Source organism: Anabrus simplex, chromosome 1 (assembly GCF_040414725.1).
Source record: "Anabrus simplex isolate iqAnaSimp1 chromosome 1, ASM4041472v1, whole genome shotgun sequence".
In the NCBI taxonomy this organism is placed as follows: domain Eukaryota; kingdom Metazoa; phylum Arthropoda; class Insecta; order Orthoptera; family Tettigoniidae; genus Anabrus; species Anabrus simplex.
Window position 1 is genome coordinate 581328443 of NC_090265.1, and position 24984 is coordinate 581353426.

General features: G+C 39.6%; 1 protein-coding gene across 2 annotated transcripts in view; it reads left to right on the top strand.

The window, feature by feature from the left end:
• LOC136857159 (SMC5-SMC6 complex localization factor protein 2) overlaps positions 1-13448 on the top strand; it is a 30897-nt gene extending 17449 nt beyond the window's left edge. The window contains exons 2-3 of one of the 2 annotated variants that reach the window (XM_067135590.2): positions 782-975; positions 9841-13448. In XM_067135590.2, coding sequence (XP_066991691.1) covers positions 10184-11527 — 1344 coding nt within the window. In that variant the 5' untranslated portion in view covers positions 782-975; positions 9841-10183 and the 3' untranslated portion in view covers positions 11528-13448. The remainder of the gene's footprint in view (positions 1-781; positions 976-9840) is intronic. The other variant, XM_067135591.2, reaches the window with a different exon arrangement.
• The last annotated feature ends 11536 nt before the right edge of the window (positions 13449-24984 follow it).

The window sequence follows — 24984 nt, forward strand, 5'->3', positions numbered from 1 at the left end:
GCTCACAACGTGTACACTACATCACCTAGAATTCTGTATACAACGTAGAATTCCATAGCGAAGTATGGGTACATCAGCTAGTTTTATATAATTTATTCATTTTGTCTAACTTCATTACTAGTAATCACATTCATCTTAATTCGATTGTGCTTGATTGTTTGAATAGTGGAATGGCACAAATATTTGCCCCAATTTGTTCTCTTGAATTCCAACTTTATCTTAATTAGTTTTCTACTCTAAATATTCCTTGGGAAAATTTTAAACAGTAATGTCATTGGTTTTATGTCCTACTAACTACTTTAACGGTTTTTGGAGTCAGTGAGGTGCCAGAATTTAGTCCCGCAGGAGTTCTTTTACGTGCCAGTAAATCTACCAACACGAGGCTGATATATTTGAGCAACTTCAAATAACACCGGACTGAGCCGGGATATAACCTGCCAAGTTAGGAGCAGAAGGCCAGCATCTCAACCGTCGGAGCCACTCAGCTCAGCGGGGAAAACTGTAAAGCTGTTGCTTCTCACAATGCCAGTTCAGTGATGGCAGTGTTAAAGGCTTTGTCAAATATGTCAGAGACAAACAGTCTTCTCTTTTTGTACAGAAATGTACATGCCATCAAACAGCAGACCACCAAAAAAAAAAAAAAAAAAGTCGCAAACCAATTTGAAACAGTGAAGGCTTTCTTTCTTGATGCCGGGAAAAAGTTATACTGTTACTTTCTTCAGAGTGTGCTGCCCATTTTTAATAATATAAATTTGTTTTTAATAAGATGCTCCTGTTGTAGGGCATCGTCATCACTCCTCATTGACAAACTGAAAGCGTCATCAGGCGGTGCTGTATGTTTCAAGAGAAGATTCACTGTGAAGCAGTTACAAGAGGCAAAGCATGCTACAGCACGATATGCACACCAGAATAGCTAAAGCAGTTACAAGAGGTGACATGCTACAACACTGTATGTACTCCAGAATAACTAAACAGGTACACTTTAAAAGTAAAAATTCGAGACACCCGTGTCAATGATTCCCTTTATTCTGTGATTACCGGTACCCTGATTACTGATTCTCAATTTCAAAGATTGGCATATGTCTTCAGATCTGATGCATACCAGTAAATCTGTCCCTGTACTTTAAAACAATTTAGGCCATTTCCAGAAATTGCCTTTCTTGTAGCGGAAAAGAAAAGCAAATGCCATAGCACTACCAATATTTCTGATGTTGAGGATAAAAATTACAGCAGTGAAAAAATTATTTCATATCTGAATTGATTTGTGGCTTGGAAGGGAAATAAATCCATTATGACAACAGCAAAGTATAAGATGATCTTTGGATTTCTTCTAAATGAGGTTCAAACCTTCAGTGTTCACATGTAATGCTCATAACACCTAAGGTTTGTTCTCAGGTTATAAATGTCATATTTTACCCCTACTGGCTCAAGAGAAGTACTTTCATCCAAACAAAGACTGTAATGGTCCTTTAATACAATCTTCTTCTTTTTCTACCGCTTTTCCTACACCCGTGGGGTCGCGGGTGCGAACTGTGTTGCACATGTGGATTTGGTCCTGTTTTACGGCCGGATGCCCTTCCCGACGCCAACCTTGTACAGCGGGTGTAATCACTATTGTATGTTTCTGTGGTGGTTGGTATTGTAGTGTGTTGTCTGAATACGAAGAGGAAAATGTTGGGACAAACAAACACCCAGTCCCCGGGCCAGAAGAGATAATCAGAGGCTATTAAAATCCCCGACCCGGCCGGGAATCGAACCCGAGACCCTCTGAACTGAAGGCCTCAACGCTGACCATTCATCCAATGAGTCGGACAATATATTGAATACAATAATGTTGATAATTCGTGATGCTAATGATATCCTAAGGAATGGGAAAATTCAATACAATGCATGAATTGAGCCACTAGCTAAAATAATTGTATCGTCTCTTTGTAGAAAACAAGGTGTAAATAATTAGTATGATTTTTCCAAAAATGTAATGTAGATACAAAGCTTGTAAAATCGTAACTTGCATTTCTCTGTTAAGACCTCTAACTTTTTTTAAAGGCCATATGACAAATACATGTGTTGTTTTACTAAAATATGAATTTACTCCTCTTCTCTTTCTCTTCTGCCTTGATATCCTTGAAAACATCTCTGTTTAGCCCAGCCATTGTGGGTTTGTCATTACCTTTATTCCTGCCTCAACTCTGTTGTTGGTTTTCTCATAATTTTGTGCTGTTTCCTTGTTTGTGAGTCCAAATGGAGGTATGCAATTCTACTTTATCATTGAAAAAAAAAAATCTATTGCTAGGGTTTGAAATTAAGTTTTGGGAATCTGTATGCCACTATGAAATGAATAATATTATTCTAGATGATGTTAGGTTCTTGATTCGTCTCTCTTTCTCCCTATAAAATTCAAACGTCGCTCCAATTATCATTTTCTCTGCCTCAAAGGCAGTGAAAGAACATGACAATAACGATACCTAGAAAAAAATAAAGGAATGCGACAGTGTATTACTAAGTTAATCAGCCTAACATATGACAAAAATGAATGAAACTTGGCTTTTAATATTCCTGTTTCCTTTCTTTGGTGGTAATATGCAAGGCATGATTAGTTCAAGGCTAACTGTTGGCTCCCACCCAAAAGACCGTGGAGGCCACTACATAGGCTACGTGGAGCCACCGGCAGTGTGCTATTTACCAACTGATGAGCCCAACTTAGCACACTAGGGCGAAACGCTGGCAAGAAGGAATGAGGTAGCTGGAAAATTTATAATGTCCAATAATGGACCAACTGTATTGGTATTATAAATTTACTCAGTCAGAACAAATATTTCAGGTTCTCTATGGGAATCAACATCTTTATCATCTGGTGGCCAGGCAGGCATCAATTTTTGAAAATGAGACAGTCTCTTATAGTGCATTGGCACTGCCGGTGGTTCCAAGTAGCTTACGCAGTGGCCTCCACAGTATGCACTAGCCATGTGTCTTGGTGGGTGTGCTATTTACCAACTGATGAGCCCAACTTAGCACACTAGGGCGAAACGCTGGCAACCAGGAATGAGGTAGCTGGCAAATGTATTATTTCCATAAATGGACTAACTATATTGGTAATTTGAATTTACCCATTCGGAGCAAATATTTCAGGTTCCCTATGGGAATCAACATCTTTATCATCTGTCGGCCAGGCAGGCATCAAGTTTTGAAAATGTGACAAAGTCTCTCATAGTGCAATGGCATTGCCGGTGGCTCCAAGTAGCATACACAGTGGCCTCCACGGTATGCACTAGTCTTGCGTCTTGGTGGGTGTGCTATTTACCAACTGATGAACCCAACTTAGCACACTAGGGTGAAACGCTGACAACTAGCTCTGTTAACAGAGAGGTGGTTTACGGAGCGGAGGCTCCGGGCGTTTTCAGTCGGTACCTCCGGAGAACCTCCGAGTGAATTACAAGCGCATAGTTTAAACTTGGTACGGGACAAATGAACGAGCATTTGTCCAGGAATTTATAACTTGTCACTATTAATGTGAAAAACTACGCCCGTCCGTTAATACTTTAGTTATTTGGGGATATTGCAGATAGCATTCTTACACACAAAAATAATTATGTAACAGAAGCTCCAATTGAATGACAAGTGTGTAGTGTGAACTTGGTATGGGAGAAATGAACGAGCATTTTCACAGGAATTTATAGCTTGTCACTATTTCTTTACAAAAGAAAATATTTATAAAATCCTCCTATCAATAAAAGTCAAGTCATCTGTTAGATGAAGCAAAGTCTATACACGTTTCAGCCTAATCTCAAGGCCATCTTCAGTAGTAAAACAATGATTACATAATATACAAACAAATTAAAAATCTTAACGATTTAATTAAAAAATTAAAAGCTAATTCAAATTTAACTTGAAACTACTGTATTCTAGCGCCACTTTTCTGAGAAACAACTGAACCTATTTAGATATATTGTTTATTGTATCTACAGGGTTTATACCTACAGGTACATGGGATATGAATTATATGTCGATGATAATTACATTTTCTTGATAACCAAGAGGATGCATTAATTATTCTGAATGACTATACGTTCTTTGTTAAGGGGTATTGTGTACCGAGCTCGATAGCTGCAGTCGCTTAAGTGCGGCCAGTATCGAGTATTCGGGAGATAGTAGGTTCGAATCCCACTGTCGGCAGCCCTGAAGATGGTTTTCCGTGGTTTCCCATTTTCACACCAGGCAAATTCTGGGGCTGTACCTTAATTAAGGCCACGGCCGCTTCCTTCCCACTCCTAGACCTTGCCTGTTCCATTGTCGCCATAAGACCTATCTGTGTCGATGCGACGTAAAGCAACTAGCAAAAAAAAGGGGGTGTTATTATATGGAATATCGGTGATATAGTTCAATTTTTGTGTATGTAGGCAACGATTTTTATAGGGCGCCTACATTCATGGATGTAAGTTTGAAATTACAGCCCACTATGTCCTTACACTCGGAGCTACTGCTGCGAATAGGAGGCGGCCTTCCGGTTAACCTCTAGAGCTCCGTAACTGCTTTGCCTCTGTCGGTAGTACTGGAGATCACCGGAGTAGCGCTGTAGTCGTATTATCCAATTCAATCAACAGGAGGACCGCCTTCTCTTCACAGCACTACTGGCAACCAAGAATGAGGTAGCTGGAAAATTTATAATGCCCAGCATGACTTGCGACACCTTCTTCAGTGGGCTCTGTGACGCGGAGATCTTTTAGGGTTGATACTTGGCCAGGCTTTGTTGATGTCCCCTAGGATGGACGAGCTGTGATAATGACATGGCTGGAAGGACCCTCGCTAGAGAACAGCATGCTAATGGAGCCTGAACCTATGACCACCGAACAAGGATGCTGCTTGGCCAGGATGCTTGCCCAAGTTGTGTCAGTATGAAATTCGACACCATGAGATCAGTTGACATGCAGCAGGACCAAGCTTGGGACTTGTGAGCTAGTCACATGGATTGTTGTGATGGATGAGTACGCGCTGCCCTGGAAGCATGCGGACAAGGGGAGAGTCACTGGAATTTCAGTCACCATGTAGAGGCCCCTGAACTGTCATCCCCAGGATCAACATTGTCACCCACCAGACCTAGCAGATCCCCCATGGGAGGACGATGATTGTCCAGCTCAATCGTCTGGCATCGATATCATGCAGCAACTTGGGGCGAGTTGCCTTGAGGAGGTGGTAGTATGACTTCTGTCCACCATTTTATGGTAGGACCTTGGGAGAAGCAAGTTAGCTTTTCCTTAGTTGCAAGTGAGGCCAGCCCTCTGTGCCACCACTCTTTTATCTCATTTGGGCATCCTAACAGTGGGGAAAAGAGCTAGAAGGTGACCCAGATAATTGGAACTTAGAGGACTCTGGAGACTTCTCCTTTGGTGAAGTCTCTAGTAGGGGCCCGCCTTCCCTATTTAAGATGGGCCGGATGAGCTCAAGTGGTTCAGTTCTGTTCTGTGGTTCATTTTGAGTTGAGGAGTTAGTTTGTGTGTGCAAGTGTACTGCTGTGACTTCACAGTTCATTGGCCCAGTGCAGTGGAGCAAATGTTCTCTCCGTGGAACTTAGGCTATAGTTCTGTTCTGTCCATCGTTGAGAAGTGGGGTCTCTCACGTCCAGCTGCTGGGGAGTGAACATGTGTGTCTCTGGTGCAGCATGAGAGAGGTCAGCAAGGGGCAGTGAATTAAATCTGTTGTGAGTGTACAAACAGTGCATGAGATACAGGAATGTGAGACTGCACGGTCTGTGAACGAAATGGCCACGACAGCACACAGCGAGAATAACTGTGGAACTGAGTTTAGAGTATAAGTCAGTAGTGGAAGAGTGTGTAATGTGATTATCTTTGTAAGCTGTAGAATGAACGACTGACTTGAGTTAGTGTGCAGACTGGTATAATTGTGTATGTGTATAAGCAGTTAGTAGTACATAATTAATAAATCCTATTCCTAGTATTTTATCGCTACCAGTGTTCTCTTTATTTCCTACCTACCATCATGTTGCAACGCACTCTCATTTTTCATTATTATGTAGCATATTGGAACACCTTGATGAAAAACATTCCACAGTCTTATCATGAGGACCGTATTCAAGGAAATACATCTGCTGATGTCATATTGTAAGGATGCTGTTGTTAGAGAAGAAAATATTCATTAGGATGAAGCAGTAGACTTTTTGGAAAAGTTCATAAAGCTTAGTTGTATGGGTTGATCGTGTTTCTTAATGATATGTATATTGTTCATTCTGTGAGTGTAGTTCTTTTTACTTTTACCTTTGCTTTGAACCGTTTTCTTAATCTTAGTGTCACATAACGTAGTTACAAACACAATAGAATAGCATGGAAATGTCGGACTGAGTTGCACAGATGTTAGATAGATTTACTGACACACAAAAGAACTCCTGAGAAAAATAATATCCAACAATTTGGCATTTCCGAATTCTGTAGAGTTAAGTTTGTGAAGCAGTAAAAAAAAAACAACAACATAGAATCATCATCTCAATAATGCAGGTTATCAGGCATCATTACATTTAAAAAGTCTGTCAGACCGTTGATAAAGTATTTAGCTTCAGAAATGAACCATCTATAATATTATGTAAAAATTAAATTCTACTTATAACTTACGTAAGTTATGGGCATTTTGTGTAAATTGTCCATAACCCGTTAGAGGAGAGATCCTCACTTGGACTATGTGCAAGTAGGGCAGCATCCTGCTTCATGAATTTACCGAGCTCAGAACACTTTAAGCAAGCCTCGGACCTATGGGAGTAAGGGAGTCCCACTCCCATTTGACAGGCGAGGGACTCCTTGGAAACAACTTGGCGAACGAAATGGAATTCGATGGGGAGCTATCAATATTAATGGGGCTTATGGAAGAAAGAAGGTAGAACTTGCTGAGTCAGCAAAGAGGATGCATCTGGATGTGCTAGGAGTAAGTGATATTCGGGTAAGGGGAGATAAGGAGGAAGAGATAGGAGATTATAAAGTGTACCTGACGGGTGTTAGAAAGGGAAGGGCAGAGTCTGGGGTAGGGCTCTTTATCAGGAATACCATTGCACGCAACATAGTTTCTGTTAGGCACGTAAGTGAGCGAATGATGTGGGTAGATTTGTCTGTGGGAGGAATTAGGACAAGAATTGTGTCCGTGTATTCACCATGTGAGGGTGCAGATGAGGATGAAGTTGACAAGTTTTATGAAGCATTGAGTGACATCGTGGTCAGGGTCAACAGCAAGGATAGAATAGTACTAATGGGCGATTTCAATGCGAGAGTTGGGAATAGAACTGAAGGATACGAAAGGGTGATTGGTAAATGTGGGGAAGATATGGAAGCTAATGGGAATGGGAAGCGTTTGCTGGACTTCTGTGCTAGTATGGGTTTAGCTGTTACGAATACATTCTTCAAGCATAAGGCTATTCACCGCTACACATGGGAGGCTAGGGGTACCAGATCCATAATAGACTATATCTTAACAGACTTTGAATTCAGGAAATCTTTTAGGAATGTACGAGTTTTTCGGGGATTTTTCGATGATACAGACCATTATCTGATCTGTAGTGAACTAAGTATCTCTAGGCCTAGGGTAGAGAAAGTGAAATCTGTCTGCAAACGAATAAGGGTAGAAAATCTCCAGGACGAGGAAATTAGACAGAAGTACATGGATATGATTAGTGAGAAGTTTCGAACAGTAGACAGTAAGCAGGTTCAGGATATAGAAAGTGAATGGGTGGCATACAGGGATGCTGTAGTAGAAACAGCAAGGGAATGCCTAGGAACAACTGTGTGTAAAGATGGGAAAAGGCGAACATCTTGGTGGAATGGTGAAGTGAGAGCAGCCTGTAAACGTAAAAAGAAGGCTTATCAGAAATGGCTCCAAACAAGGGCCGAGGCAGACAGGGATTTGTACGTAGATGAAAGAAACAGAGCGAAACAAATAGTTGTTGAATCCAAAAAGAAGTCATGGGAAGATTTTGGTAATAACCTGGAAAGGCTAGGTCAAGCAGCAGGGAAACCTTTCTGGACAGTAATAAAGAATCTTAGGAAGGGAGGGAAAAAGGAAATGAACAGTGTTTTGAGTAATTCAGGTGAACTCATAACAGATCCCAGGGAATCACTGGAGAGGTGGAGGGAATATTTTGAACATCTTCTCAATGTAAAAGGAAATCATCATGGTGGTGTTGCAAACAGTCAAGCTCTTGGGGAGGAGGAAAATGATGTTGGTGAAATTATGCTTGAGGAAGTGGAAAGGATAGTAAATAAACTCCATTGTCATAAGGCAGCAGGAATAGATGAAATTAGACCTGAAATGGTGAAGTATAGTGGGAAGGCAGGGATGAAATGGCTTCATAGAGTAGTCAAATTAGCGTGGAGTGTTGGTAAGGTACCTTCAGATTGGACAAAAGCAGTAATTGCACCTATCTATAAGCAAGGGAACAGGAAGGATTGCAACAACTATCGAGGTATCTCATTGATTAGTATACCAGGCAAAGTATTCACAGGCATCTTGGAAGGGAGGGTGCGATCAGTCGTTGAGAGGAAGTTGGATGAAAACCAGTGTGGTTTCAGACCACAGAGAGGCTGTCAGGATCAGATTTTCAGTATGCGCCAGGTAATTGAAAAATGCTACGAGAGGAATAGGCAGTTGTGTTTATGTTTCGTAGATCTAGAGAAAGCATATGACAGGGTACCGAGGGAAAATATGTTCGCTATACTGGGGGACTATGGAATTAAAGGTAGATTATTAAAATCAATCAAAGGCATTTATGTTGACAATTGGGCTTCAGTGAGAATTGATGGCAGAATGAGTTCTTGGTTCAGGGTACTTACAGGAGTTAGACAAGGCTGTAATCTTTCACCTTTGCTGTTTGTAGTTTACATGGATCATATGCTGAAAGGTATAAAATGGCAGGGAGGGATTCAGTTAGGTGGAAATGTAGTAAGCAGCCTGGCCTATGCTGACGACTTGGTCTTAATGGCAGACTGTGCCGAAAGCCTGCAGTCTAACATCTTGGAACTTGAAAATAGGTGCAATGAGTATGGTATGAAAATTAGCCTCCCGAAGACTAAATTGATGTCAGTAGGTAAGAAATTCAACAGAATTGAATGTCAGATTGGTGATACAAAGCTAGAACAGGTCGATAATTTCAAGTATTTAGGTTGTGTGTTTTCCCAGGATGGTAATATAGTAAGTGAGATTGAATCAAGGTGTAGTAAAGCTAATGCAGTGAGCTCGCAGTTGCGATCAGCAGTATTCTGTAAGAAGGAAGTCAGCTCCCAGACGAAACTATCTTTACATCGGTCTGTTTTCAGACCAACTTTGCTTTATGGGAGCGAAAGCTGGGTGGACTCAGGATATCTTATTCATAAGTTAGAAGTAACAGACATGAAAGTAGCAAGAATGATTGCTGGTACAAACAGGTGGGAACAATGGCAGGAGGGAACTCGGAATGAGGAGATAAAGGCTAATTTAGGAATGAACTCGATGGATGAAGCTGTACGCATAAACCGGCTTCGGTGGTGGGGTCATGTGAGGCGAATGGAGGAGGATAGGTTACCTAGGAGAATAATGGACTCTGTTATGGAGGGTAAGAGAAGTAGAGGGAGACCAAGACGACGATGGTTAGACTCTGTTTCTAACGATTTAAAGATAAGAGGTATAGAACTAAATGAGGCCACAACACTAGTTGCAAATCGAGGATTGTGGCGACGTTTAGTAAATTCTCAGAGGCTTGCAGACTGAACGCTGAAAGGCATAACAGTCTATAATGATAATGTATGTATGTATGTATGTATGTTAGCAAATAAATTAAAAGATTGTTAACATTACTTTTCTTTTTCCTTTCAGTCAAAGAAGCATCATTGGCAAGTGGTTACATCAGAGACAATATACATCATTTGCAAGCAGTTTTCTGTCTGTGTTCTAATTGTGGATATTGTGGTCCTTACTGTGTCATTCATTATTTTTTCCATTCTTTGTAATTAAAATACCTAGGAAAAAATATTCATGACACGTGATTAATTAATATTAATATCCTGCATGTTTGGTTCTTACTGTGTCATTCATTATTTTTTTCCATTGTTATGAAAGTGCCAAGGAAAAATACTTATTCATGACACGAGTGCATTTCTAAATGGTGATAAATTAATTTTGATATCCTGTGTGTTTAGTACAAATATTAGAACTGATCATGGCAGATGACTTTCTTAACTATGTTCCTGGAATTCCTATTGACCAGGAGAATTTTGAAAATAACATGCATCAGTATAATTTGATTCTTGAAGATCGTGAAAAATCCAAGAGGACTTTGGAGATATTGAACAATAGAGACAGTCTTGATGATGATCTAAATAGCCTTCATAGTTTTGATACAGATGAAGATATTAAGAAGATAAAAAAGACTACCGACAAAGTGAGTGTGACAGGAGCTACAATACAAGCTATCCATCCAGGTATTGATGTATACAGTAAGGGCACGGTGGGATGTCTGTTCAGCAGTAAATCCTTGTCACTGGACAAGTTTGGTATAGCATTGAAAACGAAGCATTTTTATGGTAGTGAGTCAAATGAACTGTTGTCAATGCTCAAATGTCATGTTAATATGCAGTGTGTGGATGATCCAGGTATATCTCGGTACCTTTTCTATTTGATGTCTATTCATGAAGATGCTGAACTTGTAGAAAACTGTCAAACTGCTCTTACTGGTTTTAATAATTTGTTTAAGCCTACGTTAAATGATATCTTCGCAGTTTTTGTTAATTGGGGATGTACAGAGGATATTCTCTATCCAGAATTTTACAATATTACATTTCAACTTCCACAACCTCTTGAGGGCATAGTTTCAAATGAAGATTTAAAATACAATGACTTGACAAACAATGTACAAAATGTTTTGTTGTACCTCCAGAACTGGACATCAGACATGAGGGAACTGAAAGCTCTGATTAGAATGCTGTTGCTGTCATCTTTAGAGAGAAGATTTAGGTTACTTTCAATTAATTTCTATGAATGCATTCATGCCATACTGAATGGGAACAAGTGTTCTGTTGAAGAGGTCAGTTCTTTTGTAGAAATCCTTCACTTCAAAGATACACATTTCCACAACCAAGCACAGGCTTCTATATCTATGATGGGGAATTCTGAATTTGCTATCCTAGTATCTACATGCTTAGCTTATGCAAGTCTGCAGCAACTACTTGACCATAAAAAGATCAATTATGTACAGAAAGTTGGTGTCCATCATTTATCAGCTTTAAATCTGGATGTAATTCCTGGAAAGAGTTATTATGAGATACATACAATTGTGTGGCTTTTGAAGATATGTATGACGAATTTGCAGTTAGAAGATGGTTATAAAGAATATTTCAAGATGATTTGTTCATGGCTCAAGAGTCTCAAAGAAAGCTTGCGAAAGGGGACTACGATATGTGATGAACAGACTTTGAATGAGTTCATATCTCGTATACTTAACTGCTTGTCTTGTGATTATATGCGTACAAATGCTGGGGAACTTCCACGTTATCAAATCTTGTAGGAACATTTCCTTCAAGACAGGAATCTTAATTCTTTCTATCTTATGATTGTCATATAATACTGTGTAATCCCGAATACCATCCGCCACCGAATAAGATCCACACACCCGAATTTCTATTGACAAAATTTGGAAGAAAAATCACATGTTTACTTAACCAATCTTTTAAATTTCTGCGGATGTCACAAAATTGCTAATTTAAGACACTTTATAAGTAATAAAAACGCCAAAAATACCACAATGAGAAATAAAACTAGTTCAATACAAATCAGTCAATTCAGCATCATCAGAACTACAACCATTGGAAACTTTGGTCACTGTCACGTTTCCTCACCAAGTCGTTGGAGATGCAATCGCATGCCGCCTTTATTAGTTTGTATAGAAGTTCCACTTTGGGTCGTTTAACTCGTCCAGTTTGTGTCCGTGCGTGATCGCTGGCAGACGCCATCCACTTGATGTACAGCTATTTCAGTGCAGCTTTGAAAGGCCAGTTTACACAAACCTCCAATGGCTGTAGCATGGGGGTCAACCCTCCTGGAATTACTGCCAGATCAGATTTTCCTTTATGGCATCTGTAATATGCCCACAATAACTGTCGAGCACAAGCAGACTCTTCTTATGCAATAAAGCTCCCTGGGCGACGTTGCCAAACACACTTCACCAGGTCCTCAGTTAACTCACTGTCGATCCAACCGGATTCTTGGGTTGGATCGAAAATACCTGACTGCAAATTTGCATTCAGAAGCGTTTTATCTTTTCAGAATCACATACAGAGGAAGTTGGGTTCCTTCAGCTAACATGCATAACATTACCGTGCAACATTGCTTTTCATTACCACTTGTCCTGATAGTAACACTTTTAGAGCCCTTAACATGAATCATATTTTCTAGTGGCATTTCGAAATAAACAGGCATCTGACCAGCATTCCCAATTTGAGAAAGCAAAAGGAATTTTGCTTCCGCAAACAACGTGGCGATGAAAGGATGTCAACTTTTATTCATAGGCAACAGGGAAACATTGTGAAATAGATGTACTACATCTTCGCATACACAATCGGTTTCTTCCATAAAGTTCCTTATCCACCCACAGCTTGCATTAAAACTCTCCTTTTTAAGTTCCTTTGCAATCTCTAGTGATTTTAGTTGATACATTTGTCAATATACCATAACCTGCCGGTAGTTCACTTCTTTCAGTCACGTATTTGTAAAGCGGTTCTTCATTTTCAGTAAACTGTGCACTCTGTCCTCAAAAAGCTTTACGATCACCATTACTTTTTAATAAAATTTTCTTCTTCCTCCAATTGTGAATACGTGATGCTGGCGGCATGATTTCCAAGAGTTTCAGCTTCCTTTACAACTTTCAGTTTCTCACAGTAAATAACCGCAAACATTTTTTTTTTTATTCATCACTTGTTATGACTGATTCTACACTCAGAACACAGAGTATTAATCAACTGCCACACCATGTGGTTCCAGTAATGTGGAAGTGGGAGACGGAGCGAGATGTCAATCGTTGCCAGGTTGCGTGACATGAAACCACTGCTGCCGCGTCTTCATAATGATGTATTATGAGACCACAATATGAAAGGTTTAAATATGACTAACACCCGAATTTAAGGAGCAGTATTTCTGTAAAAACAATGCAGGTAGTATTCAGGATTATACGGTGATCTGTTTTGGTATAACTGTTACAAAGCTTACTCATGGTTAACTCTGCAAGTTAATTGAGTTTAACAGTTAACTATAGTTATCTCCGAGCCATTTAGCAGCTCATCTGTGGAAGTTAGTAATACCGATTGTAATCCAGCATGGCAACTGGTTTCCTACTAATTTTTTTTGTAATCTTGAGTCTTATTGCATTTTTATCTACTGGGTTAATCAAATGTTAATGGCCTGTATTAAAATAAAATATTAAATTTACAATAGTTTGAGCCCGTTATTCTTTAATTATAATATTATAATAAAATGTGTGATCTAAAATCTGCCAGAATTTTTGTGGATATTTAAAAATTACAAAATGAATCTTAATTTAATGTCAGATATAGTTATAATTACAGTGAGACCTTGTTAGCATCTTTGTCATTAACATGTTTTCTCATTTAATACGTCATAAATTCGAAGTCCTGAGTGTCTACCTCACTTGTCACGGATTTTCACAATTTGTGCTTAGTACGATTGCGTTTTTCCTAGCCCCAAAAACGTTCTTTGTCATCTCTTGTGAAAGGAACATAATAAATGCCCTCGCTACAAAAGGAAGGGCAGGGAAACTTGCACAATAATGGGAAATACCTTGAATCCCTGAACTTCGCAGCGTAAGTTGCAGCTTCGTGGAGCAAGTATTAGCCTCAGGAGTGTTCAATTTTGTTTGCTGTTTAGCAGTGAGATTGCTGAATAACCCAGTGAGCTTGTTCTTGAATTTCGGATTCCATTCAGAAGTTAGAAATTTATTCTGCGTTGAGTGGCACAGTGAAGGGTAACAAATATTTATTGCGTTGATAGCCTACCTGTGGATTAGGAACATAATCGTGTGAAGTTGACTACAGTGGTGCATATTTGTCTTTGATTTGAGAAAATTCGTGAAATTGCTTACTGTTAAGATCAGAATATTAAACTCTTTCAAGAAGTGGATATGCATCCGCATCTTTAAGCACGTGGAAGTAGCGCAAATGTTGAAACGCTCACCTTCAAGTTTTGACTCATCGGTGAAAATTTTGCTGCATGGAGGTTAAAGTCATTCTCTTGTACATGGCTGATTGTAACCTCCGAATAATTCATGGTCAAAGAATGTGACCAGAAAACAATGTTTAATAACCCATTGGTCCAAAATAAAAGGCTTCAGCTAACATCTTTGTTTCAGAAAGGGTTTAATATGCCATCATATGTGGATACTTTATTTCTGCAAATGTTTTTATATTTGTTGTCTGTTTTTTTTTTTTTTTTTTTTTTTTACAATTTTCAATACACTGTTATTTTATAAGTCTCAGTTGAAAGTTTTTTGTATTTCTCTGTGTTTTTCACACTTTTTAATACTCTCTTCTCATCTTTAGAAATGGTAAATATAGCTTTCACTATACCTACACACTATATACACATGTAAAATGATCTCATGTTAGGGGATAAATCAAGCTTTTTTCCTTATCCCTGTTGAACTTTTTTAAATATGTGTATTCAATAGTACATTTTTTCACTTAACATGTGCTTTTTCCTTGTTCCCTGCAAAATATCTTGACAAGGTTTTACTGTAGGCCCGTGAAACAACTTACATAGGCAGCATTTTTATTTACCATTCTTATTTATTCAATATTTTCTTCATATTAATCTTCACTCTCCTAAAAATTGTAATTCTGCCTGTGGTATGCAGCTCAACAACTTCCTTGTTCTAGTAAATTCAACAAATGGGCCTACTTTGCTGTTCGGCTGTCAGGAAATCTGTAGTGTGCTTGCCTTTGATCTGTCTCACAACAGCACCCTACAAAGGCAAGCCGAAATATACTACCCACCCGTTACTGTTGGGTAGAGGAAGACTTATTGCTATCACATGTAGTTAACATGGCCAAGTCAAGTAGACTACTGAACAGTAAACTCCAGGGTTCATTCGTGAGTTTGATGCTAACGAAGTTTCTACTAATGAAACAGTTTTTTTGTGTAAAGTCTGTGAAAAAAAAACCAGTTAATCATAAGTAATTTTAACCCAAGACATTTCCACTACTAAGCATAAATCGACATTTGCTGTCAAGAATGGTCAGAAGAGGATATCACTACTATCAACAGCTGTTGCAACATCTAGAAAACAGTCTCAGTTGTCATTAGATTGGTGTAAAGCTTTTGTTGATTCCAGAATTCCTTTCTGGAACATGAAAACCAAACACTGAGAGCATTTTTGGAACAGTGTACTGGGGAAAAGTGATCAAGTGAAACAACTTTACAAAAAATTACTTGCCTTATGTTACAAGAATGTTATTTGAAATATTCAGAGTGGGGTTTGTGGAAAGAAAATATGGATTTCAATTGATGAAACAATGGATGTAGTGGGAAGGCACATTGTGAACTTCATCGTAGGAACCATGGAACCTGAAGACGAAATGCCCAAAATATTTTGCTTGCATGTGAGCTGTTAGAATTACAGCTATTGCTCAGTTATTCACCAGCTCTCTAAACTATCTTTGGCCTTTTTATAATGGATGCAGGCAGGAAGGGAAGTTCAAAGGCTTTAAAAGTTCTTTCTACGGAAACATCTAGAAAACAGTCTTGGTCGTCATTAGATTCGTTTAAAGCTTATTGTTGATTCCAGAATTCCTTTTTGGAACATGAAAACCAAAGACTGTAGTAATGCGGAGAACATGTTCAGTTTGTTTCTGTAAATAGACACATTAATTTCTAATACAAAATTATTTGTCAGACATCCATCTCAAATCTGGATCTTCAAGGAGGTTGTTCCTGAACTTGTGCTTCCCCTACTGTCAATGTTAACAAGATGGGAAACATGGGTTTCTGCTGCCTTGTTCTGTTCATACAACTTTGACAAGATATCGGAAATTATTCCCATGCTCTCCGAAAATGACGCCGCATCAATCCTTGACATGAAGCAACTTCTCACCCATGCTAGTGTTTGGAATGGTTTGTCTTTCATATTATAGCAAATTGCCAGAAGAAATCACAAAGCTTGAAAAAAAAAGCAGGGAGCCTCGTGTGGTTTCGCGGGACAATTTTGAAGAAACTGTGGGTGTTATTGAAGCTGTTTCAGGTAAAGTAGGAAATACTGCCAGTGGAAAGTGTTTTGTCTGCATATCTAGGTTTAGAGAAACAGACAAATTTGCCAAGCTTTGAAAGGCGATCTCACAAGTAAACCTTCTCTCCTTTGGTACGATTTGCCAGAAACCCCTGTATCGTAAAATGGGGTGAATAGGATCACTTTCACGAGGAACATTAACCTACCAACAGAAAAAATACACAATTGTCCTCCTTTTTTTGTTTCAGTATACGAGTTCTATTATATTTTATAACTTTATGCACAAATATTCTAGAATTCCTTCATATTTCCTTGATTTTAACCAATTTAAGTGATCCTATTCACCCCTTGACTGGGGTCAATAGGATCAGGCATATTAATATGAAAGTTATTCGATTCACATCAAACTGGGGTCAATGGGATTGGTTATTTGATAGTTAAAACACATAACTACATTTTCTATTATACTGTAGTTTAATGTTCTGAAATAACTAAAAAACTGATTAGGGTAAAAAAATTGTTGTCGAAGTCAAAAATATCTGTGAAAATTATAGCAGGAATAGTCTTCATTAATAAAATAGTAACAAACAATGCTATTTATAGTACATAGTTCAAATGTATTGTAATGTGTATGTAATGGCAACAACATATATGAAGGAGAAACATTTGTTTTATCAAGGAATGATATTCTATGATGACAGAATCTGAGAGTGCACATTGAATTTCAATTGGCCCCTTCTCATATGTGGATTGTCCAGTCTTCCTATTACCTGAGTATAGGAAAATTCACATATGTCCTCAGCATCAGGAAAAGTGTAAATGTAACCAGCATAATCTTGAGTAACCTGCGACCTCACAAAATTGGCCACAAATCGATCCTCCTCTTTCTTCTCTACAACTTGACCAATGAAAGAGTGACTCATACTGGAACTAGTGCCTGGTTTATTGGTCAGAAAGGAAACCAGTAGTCAGTCCCCATTTTCAACTTCATCAGCAGGAACTTCTATTATGTTATTTGCATTCCCTTCTGAATTCTGTTCGTGCAAAGGATGTTAGCTGCTGGAACATCCACTTCACATTGAGGTTCACTCTCGTTGGCATTTAGTATCAGTCACTCTCACTACAAGTCACGTTTTATCTGGAGCAATATCCAGCTTCTTTTGCTTCCGCACTATGTTCTCTTCATATCGCATACTCCTTTGAAAAGACTTGAAAGAATCGTCCCACACTTTTCTGACGTGATCAGGATCATGTACCCCATCATCAAGTGGCAACACTTTTAAACCTCTTTCCCAAACTGCTTACTTGCAGCTCTTATGCTAACACATTTATTATCAGTGGCGGTGGGGTTTCAAGAGCACGTGAACACCCGTTTCTAACGCATATTCACGCATTCGAAATTGTTTCCTTTTTTTCGACCTGATTTCTTCAATCGATCGAAAGCAGTCCACTTATATCGAAGCTCCGTTACACTGACAGCTGTTTGTTTCGGCTGACAATGCCAAGGAGCACACTTTAGATTTTGCTACGAGCCTTAAGACGATGTGCATGGAGATGACGTCATGGTTTATGCAGCGACGAGCACGGTAAGGAATGTGCCTTTCCGTCTATAACCACCCTCAAACCAGAGATAGTATTACAGTTGACCACAAGGGTCCGCCACCTCCTCTGTTCCTGTTGGCCACAGCTCTTAGAAGTTATCGCATTACATCGTCGGAAGATTTCGCTAGTAGCTAATTCTGAACAGGTGTTCGTAATCACGGGAACAGAAAGCCTTAGTGATTCAGGCCGGTAGTCGTAATTTTAATATTCTTGTATACTCACAAATTAGTCTCGGAAAAATGTATCCTCGGTGATAAGGGTTCTACCATATTGTGCGTAGAGAAGCAACTGTACACGGAACTTTTAGTCAAATGATTTTGTACATATTTGCATTCTACTTTGGTATAATTGAGACGTGAACACAAATTTTGTTGTGAACCCCCTGAAAATTTGGTCACGAGCCGCCACTGTTTATATTAATTGCATCCTTAGCCAATTGTATCAAGACCGACTCCAATCCTCAGAACGTAATATTAAAAAAGCATGGCGGCCGAAGTAGCCGGATTGCTGGTATTGACTAACACGAAAATATCACGTACATATTATTTAAATAGCGGTAATTTAACATGATAAATATAACATCGCAGGGAAAAATCACTTTTACACGTATGAAAACGCTTCGCCAACAAGTACGCGTCACATATAATCAACTAGAATCACATATATTCTACCAGAAAAGAGACCAACAAGCTGATTATTTAGAAGTTTCAATTCATCAAATAACGTTCTCTTATATTTCTCTTCGCTGGATAGATGACAATACTTTATAAAACTGTTAAAATGCTATTTCGAACATCATTTTGAATGTTTCAAAATAAATTAAGGTGCGAAATTCATCAATTTATTGCTCTCATGGAAATTATGAAACAATTTTCTGCCTTACTTTTGAAGTGGTGGACAATTTCTTAAATTCAGCACCCAATGAAAGGGAAGTACACCACAAATAATAATGTTATTGGCTTTACGCCCCAATAACTACATTTTTTTACGGTTTTCGGAGACGTCGAAATGCCGGAATTTAGTCCTGCAGTAGTTCTTTTACGTGCAATTCAATGTACTGAGACGAGGCTGACGTATTTGAGCACCTTCAAATACCATCGGACTGAGCCAGGATCGAATCTGCCAGCTTGGGGTCAGAAGGCTAGCGCCTTAACCGTCTGAGTCACTCAGCCCAAGTACACTCGAAATGATTGTTAACCCAATGCTCAAACGTACGCTATTGGCTTTACGTCGCACCGACACATCGTCTTATGGCGACGATGGGATAGGAAAGGGCTAGGACTGGGAAGGAAGCGGCCGTGGCCTTAATTAAGGTACAGCCCCAGCATTTGCCTGGTATGAAAATGGGGAACCACGGAAAACCATCTTCAGGGCTGCCAACAGTGGGGTTCGAACCCACTATCCGCCGAATACTGGATACTGGCCGCACATAAGCGACTGCAGCTATCGAGCTCGGTGTTAACCCAATGAACAGCCCTGGTAATGCTAACATAATGTTGACATATGGCATAACAGCACTTCACACAATGATACAGTAGTAACCTTAGTTATGAAACGTTCAGACACTAATGATATAATAGTTTTTTACCCGTTAAAGAACATGAGTGCAAAAACTCTTTTGACTAAACATTGATATTTAACCACATGAACGAGCTTCAGTTCGGCGCAGTCTGCTTGATAACAGATAATCACAGCATGAATCGGAAGGTGTTGGTAGTGTAAAACCCTGCGTTACAAACCCAGCTAATCCCTCTAAGTCACCATTTCTTCTGTGTAACAGTATACACATTGCTCCATCTGTCACACTTATAAGTTTTGTTATACTCCAAGATCCAGCCAAACATTTCCGCAGGCAGAGCACAGATTATTGTAAAATACACTTGCATCCAATTCACTCGACACTTCGAAGCACATAGACACTGACGGAATAACACAATATCAATTATATTCTATCTAAATTAATATTTTTCGAGGAATGCGAATAGTTTGGAAGTAGATAAATGGCTTTCCTAACCTCAGACCTATTCTCAAAATGATGTATGCACGCTACAATTTTGTCATGGACTTCAAAATAACCATATATTCCTAATCCATTTCTCTCTTAATGTTCTATTCCGTAGGAAACTTAAGAGTATTGCCATAGTTAGACTAAAACCCGGTCCACCTAGTGCACTCATGTTCTTTAATGGGTAAAAACACGATCAAAACAAGCACATTCTCATATTACTGCGTATAATTACAGGTCCTGTGTGCCCACTGACTCCTATAAATACACTCGAGTAGTATAATAGGACAGTTCTGCCGCCACCTCCTCCTCCGGCTCTCGAGAGAGGCCTCCGCCGCCCGCGGGAAATTTGAATTTTGGCGCGAGATTTGAATTTGTAAACAAAGCCACGTGCTTTTTGACAGCTGTCATCGACAACAACGCATCGCTAACCTCACTGCTGCCATCTTGACGGGCCTAAAACTCAGTGGTACCAACTTAACCTTACTAGTGCGAGATTTGAATTTGTAAACAAATCCGCGTGTTTTTTGACAGCCACGTGCTTTTTGACAGACAACAACGTATCGCAAACCTCAGTGCAGCCATCTTGACGGGCCTAAACCTCAGTTGCACCAACTTAACCTCACTAGCGCGGGATTTGAATTTGTAAACAAATCCACGTGCTTTTTGACAGCTGTCATCCGCCATCTTTAAACTACAGAGCACCGTGCTGCCCTCTTTATCGCAGTAGCTGCAAATTCGTCACCTGTCATCCGCAGTGCTGCCATCTTGGCGGGCCTAAACCTCAGTGCTACCAACTTAACCTCACTAGCGTGAGATTTGAATCGGTAAACAAATCCACGTGCTTTTTTGACAGCTGTCATCCGCCATCTTCAATCTATAGAGCACAGTGCTGCCCTCTTTAGCTACTTACCTTTGAAATGTGGTGGCGGATAATTTGAAAAATGCTTTTTGACAGCAGCCATCTTTGAGCACCGTGCTGCCCTCTTTAGCTAGATACCATTGAAATGTGGTGGCAGGCAATTCTACGTGACACCAGCCATCTTTGAGCACAGTGCTGCCCTCTTTGTGGTGGCGGCAAATTCCACGTGCTCTTGTTTGGAAACAAACCCATGTGCTTTTCTGACAGCTACCATCCGCCATCTTTAATCAACAGAGCACCGTGCTGCACTCTATGTGGTGGCGGCAAATTCCACGTGCTCTTGTTTGGAAACAAAGCCACGTGCTTTTTGTCATCCGCCATCTTTAATCTAGAGAGCACCGTGCTGCCCTCTTGCGTCAGCTGACATCCGCCATCTTTAAACTACAGAGCACTATGCTGCTCTCTGTAGTAGCGGGTAATTTGAAAAGTTCTGTCAGCTATCATCCGCCATCTTTAATCTAGAGAGCACCGTGCTGCCATCTTTGTGGTGGTGGCGAATTCCACGTGCTTTTTTGACAGCTGTCATCCGCCATCTTTAATCAAGAGAGCATCGTGCTGCTATCATGCGGGCAATTTGAAAAGCTGCCAAGAGAGCATCGTGTTGGCATCTTTATTCTTTGATATGTGGTGGCGGCAAATTCCACATCCGCCATCTGAGAGCACCGTGCTGCGCTCTTGATCGTAGTAGCGGACAATTTAAAAGAAGCGATTAAGAATATAATCGAACACTGTACTCGATACAACATATGATCAGAACATCGATTTGTTCTAAGAGAAAACAAGACTACAGTTTTGAATAGCTTGCGTAAAATAGCGATTGTTTGCTTAGCATAACTTGCACCTAACATGCTTGTTGTTACATCAGGAATGTTAACTGGCTAAATCCTGGTCTTTCAGCGCTAGGAGGGGCATCTAGCGGTAAAACAATAGTTCAAGAAACTGATTTAAATTTCTAGCTGTAAAAACAGATTCTTGCGTCAGGAAGGGCATCCGGCCGTAAAATAGGGTCTTACAATTTAAAATCTCATGTTAGGAAGGGGCAACCAGTTGTAAAACAGGAGGAGAGCAGCAGCTAGCTGCTTCCTAGTGCATTTCAGGTGTTATGCCTTACGAGTAGCTATGTACTAGCACCGGATTTAGAATAAGCGGACTCTAGAACGAGAAAAATATCTGGGATGTGTTTTTGAAGCATGCCTACACGCGCGCGCAAGCTGCATCCGGCTAGCGAGCTCCTACCTGGAATGTGTTGGCCTCAGCGCAGTACGAAGTCCACTGCACGCGTACAGTTCGCATTAAAATTATTAGCAGCTTGTAGAGCTGAGCTCAAACCTTCCCGTTTAATCGTAGTACAAATACGTCTGCTTGTAGAACTTGTATATTTCGGTACCTCAGCGTTTCGTGTTGTTGCCAACAGGTAGGGGGTACTGTGGATGTAGGCTTAGCTTAGTGCTCCTGAGGATTACTTCTCAGCCTAGTGCCTTTGAAAATCGCTTCTTAGTCTAGTCCTCTCTTTGTCTACTTACAGGTAGGGAATACCGTAGATGCAGTCTTAGCTCGGTACCTACAGGCAAGGAATACCGTAGATGTCGGCTTTTTTGCTTAGCTGAGCACCCTTACAGGCAGGGGATACCGTAGATGTCGCACACTGAGAATAACACGGCCACAACTCAAAAAAGGTAAATTTTACAGGAGAGAGATTTGAAAGTTTGCTTCTTGTATATAAAATCAGATTATTCATAAATCAAAGTAACTGTTTACTACAATTACTTCGGTCTATACACTTTTTACTTTGGTCTACATACGCTTTGATTTATGCAATTGTATGCGAGATAATCTGATTTATATTAATAAAATTTGTACTTGTGGCCTTATAATACCAGCAAGGTAGAAGATTTACTAACATTACTTCGAAATTGTAATGGAAAGTATGAATACCAACTTGCATAATGATCACAAGCACACTTTATTCTGCAACATTTACTACACAATAACTTAACCAAAACCAATTTTTTTATTTCAAAGTACAATAATTTTGTCAACATAATTCTACAGCTCCTCACATTGGTAATCAGCTTCCGTAAGGTCCGCTTGTCTGTCCTCTTCATTTTGATCATGAGCTTGTAGGCTTTTAAAGAACTGGTGATGAACTCTAGGAATGACACCAGCTGAACACAAGTCGAGGAGGTCCTTAAGCTTGCTCAAAGATATTTTGGGTGGACATGGATAAGCCTGTTCCAGAAGTGGTAATCTTGGACGTCCTCGCAGTTTTCCTCTTACGTGTATTGTTTTAAAGTCCTGGTCTTCGTAGTCTGTTTTGTAGAACAGAACGTTGGGTGAACCCTTTCTTGTTTCGATGATTTTGAAGGAATTCCATTTCACTTTCTGGCCATCTTCGTTGACTGTGAAATTCTTACCCATATTCTTCGCCAGTTGATTAAAATCTTTAATGTCCTCCGTCGCAAGCTCTCTTACAATGTATGGCTTTCCTTCTTTCTTAGCTAACTGTATCAGAGGCACCCACTGCGTTGGTGTATAAATTGGGCCTGATTTCAAACTCCTTGCTTTCTGCTTCTCGATTGTAGAATGCATACTATCTCCTTCGTTCTGTGTATGTCCAGCTATCAAATATTTATGGGTAATTTGTGGAATACTAAGTGTCTGTACAGCAAAGAGGTACAAAGATGCCATAAATTTATTCTTATTTTGTCCACCAGCATTATCTGAATAAAATACAACACGTTGATTCTGGCAATGTTCTTCTAGAAAAGTCAAAACACAAGTTCCAATTTCATTGACTCCACGATTAGCTATGGATTCGTTCCAAAAGAAACAGTACCCTTCCTTCTTTCCGATATCATAAACAGTAAAATTATAACAATTCAATTTTCTCTTATAGTACAAAACTGAAATATCACCACACGGTGCTTGAAGGACTGCCTGTAAATCAAAGCACGATACAGTCAATGACCCTTCCTTAGCAAGAACACTATCTTTGGATTTCTCTTCTCTACTTAGAAGTTTGTTTCTGCAACGATCTTCATACATTGCTCGTTTCTGTTCCTTTTCTTCATCACTGGCATTTTTGTAACTTTCACAGAGCGCACACTGATCTTTCTTTGGCACAAAAAAAGAAAGATTGAAATCTGTATTGAAAATTTCCCTATATAAACTGAGCTTCACTGAAGGAAGTCCGCTTTTGGTTTGATTTTCCAGACACAGTCGGTACATCTCAGCAACTGTTAAGCTCCCATCTAGATACTCTTTACTTGTTTGAGCTCGAAGATAATGAGACTCTGTTCTGGGGAACGAGCGTATATGGTTTCTAACCTGTTCCTTCAACGCCTCATCAACATTATGCTTTGTGTGTTGTCCGCGTTTCTCCTTCTCTAAAACTCCATGTTCGTCAACTTTATTCCAGCAGTTCCTTATGAACTTATCTCCTACATCAAGAGTTTTCATAAAAAACTGCTTACAGACCCTTATTTTATTTCCATCTACAAGGAAGTAGTACGCAATATTACATCCCCTCTGGCTGCCTTCTTTTGAATATCTGTACCTTGGTTGCACTTTTTGGGAGTGACTGACCACAAAATTACGCTGCAGGCCATGATCTCCTAATTGCCAGTAGGATTTATTGATTTCTGCTTGTCTTTCCTCTGTAATTTTGGTGGGACATTGAAGACGGCACTTTTTCCCACAAACACCTCTAACTGACTTCGCAACTATTTCTTTATTGGTTGCAGTGAGGTATGTCTGACCTAAATTTACTCTTGATTTCTTTATGTTCGCTTTCCATAACTCTGGCTGACGTTTCCTTTTCTTGCTCTGCGATCTATCAGCTACTTCACTTTCTACTCGAAGTGTTGCATGTTCACTCTCGGTAGAATCCTCAGTTGTTTCTATTTCAGGCACATCACGCTTTTCAAAATGTACTAATTCTGAGATATCACTATCACAAACAAACTCTTCCAGCGCCCCACTCTGCTTCCCTCGATCGACATTCTTTTCTTGTGAACTGGTCTGCAAAAGAGAAAAATTAGACCCTCTGTATTTCGTTTGCTTGTTATGACTTAATTTGAAAGAACTACCTATAGCATGTTATTTATAATAATGTACCTCTGAGACCATTGTGCTTGTATTGCACAAAGCTCCACTCGTCCCTTCACAGTTAGTGCATGTTGCAAGTGGTAATCTGATACTCTG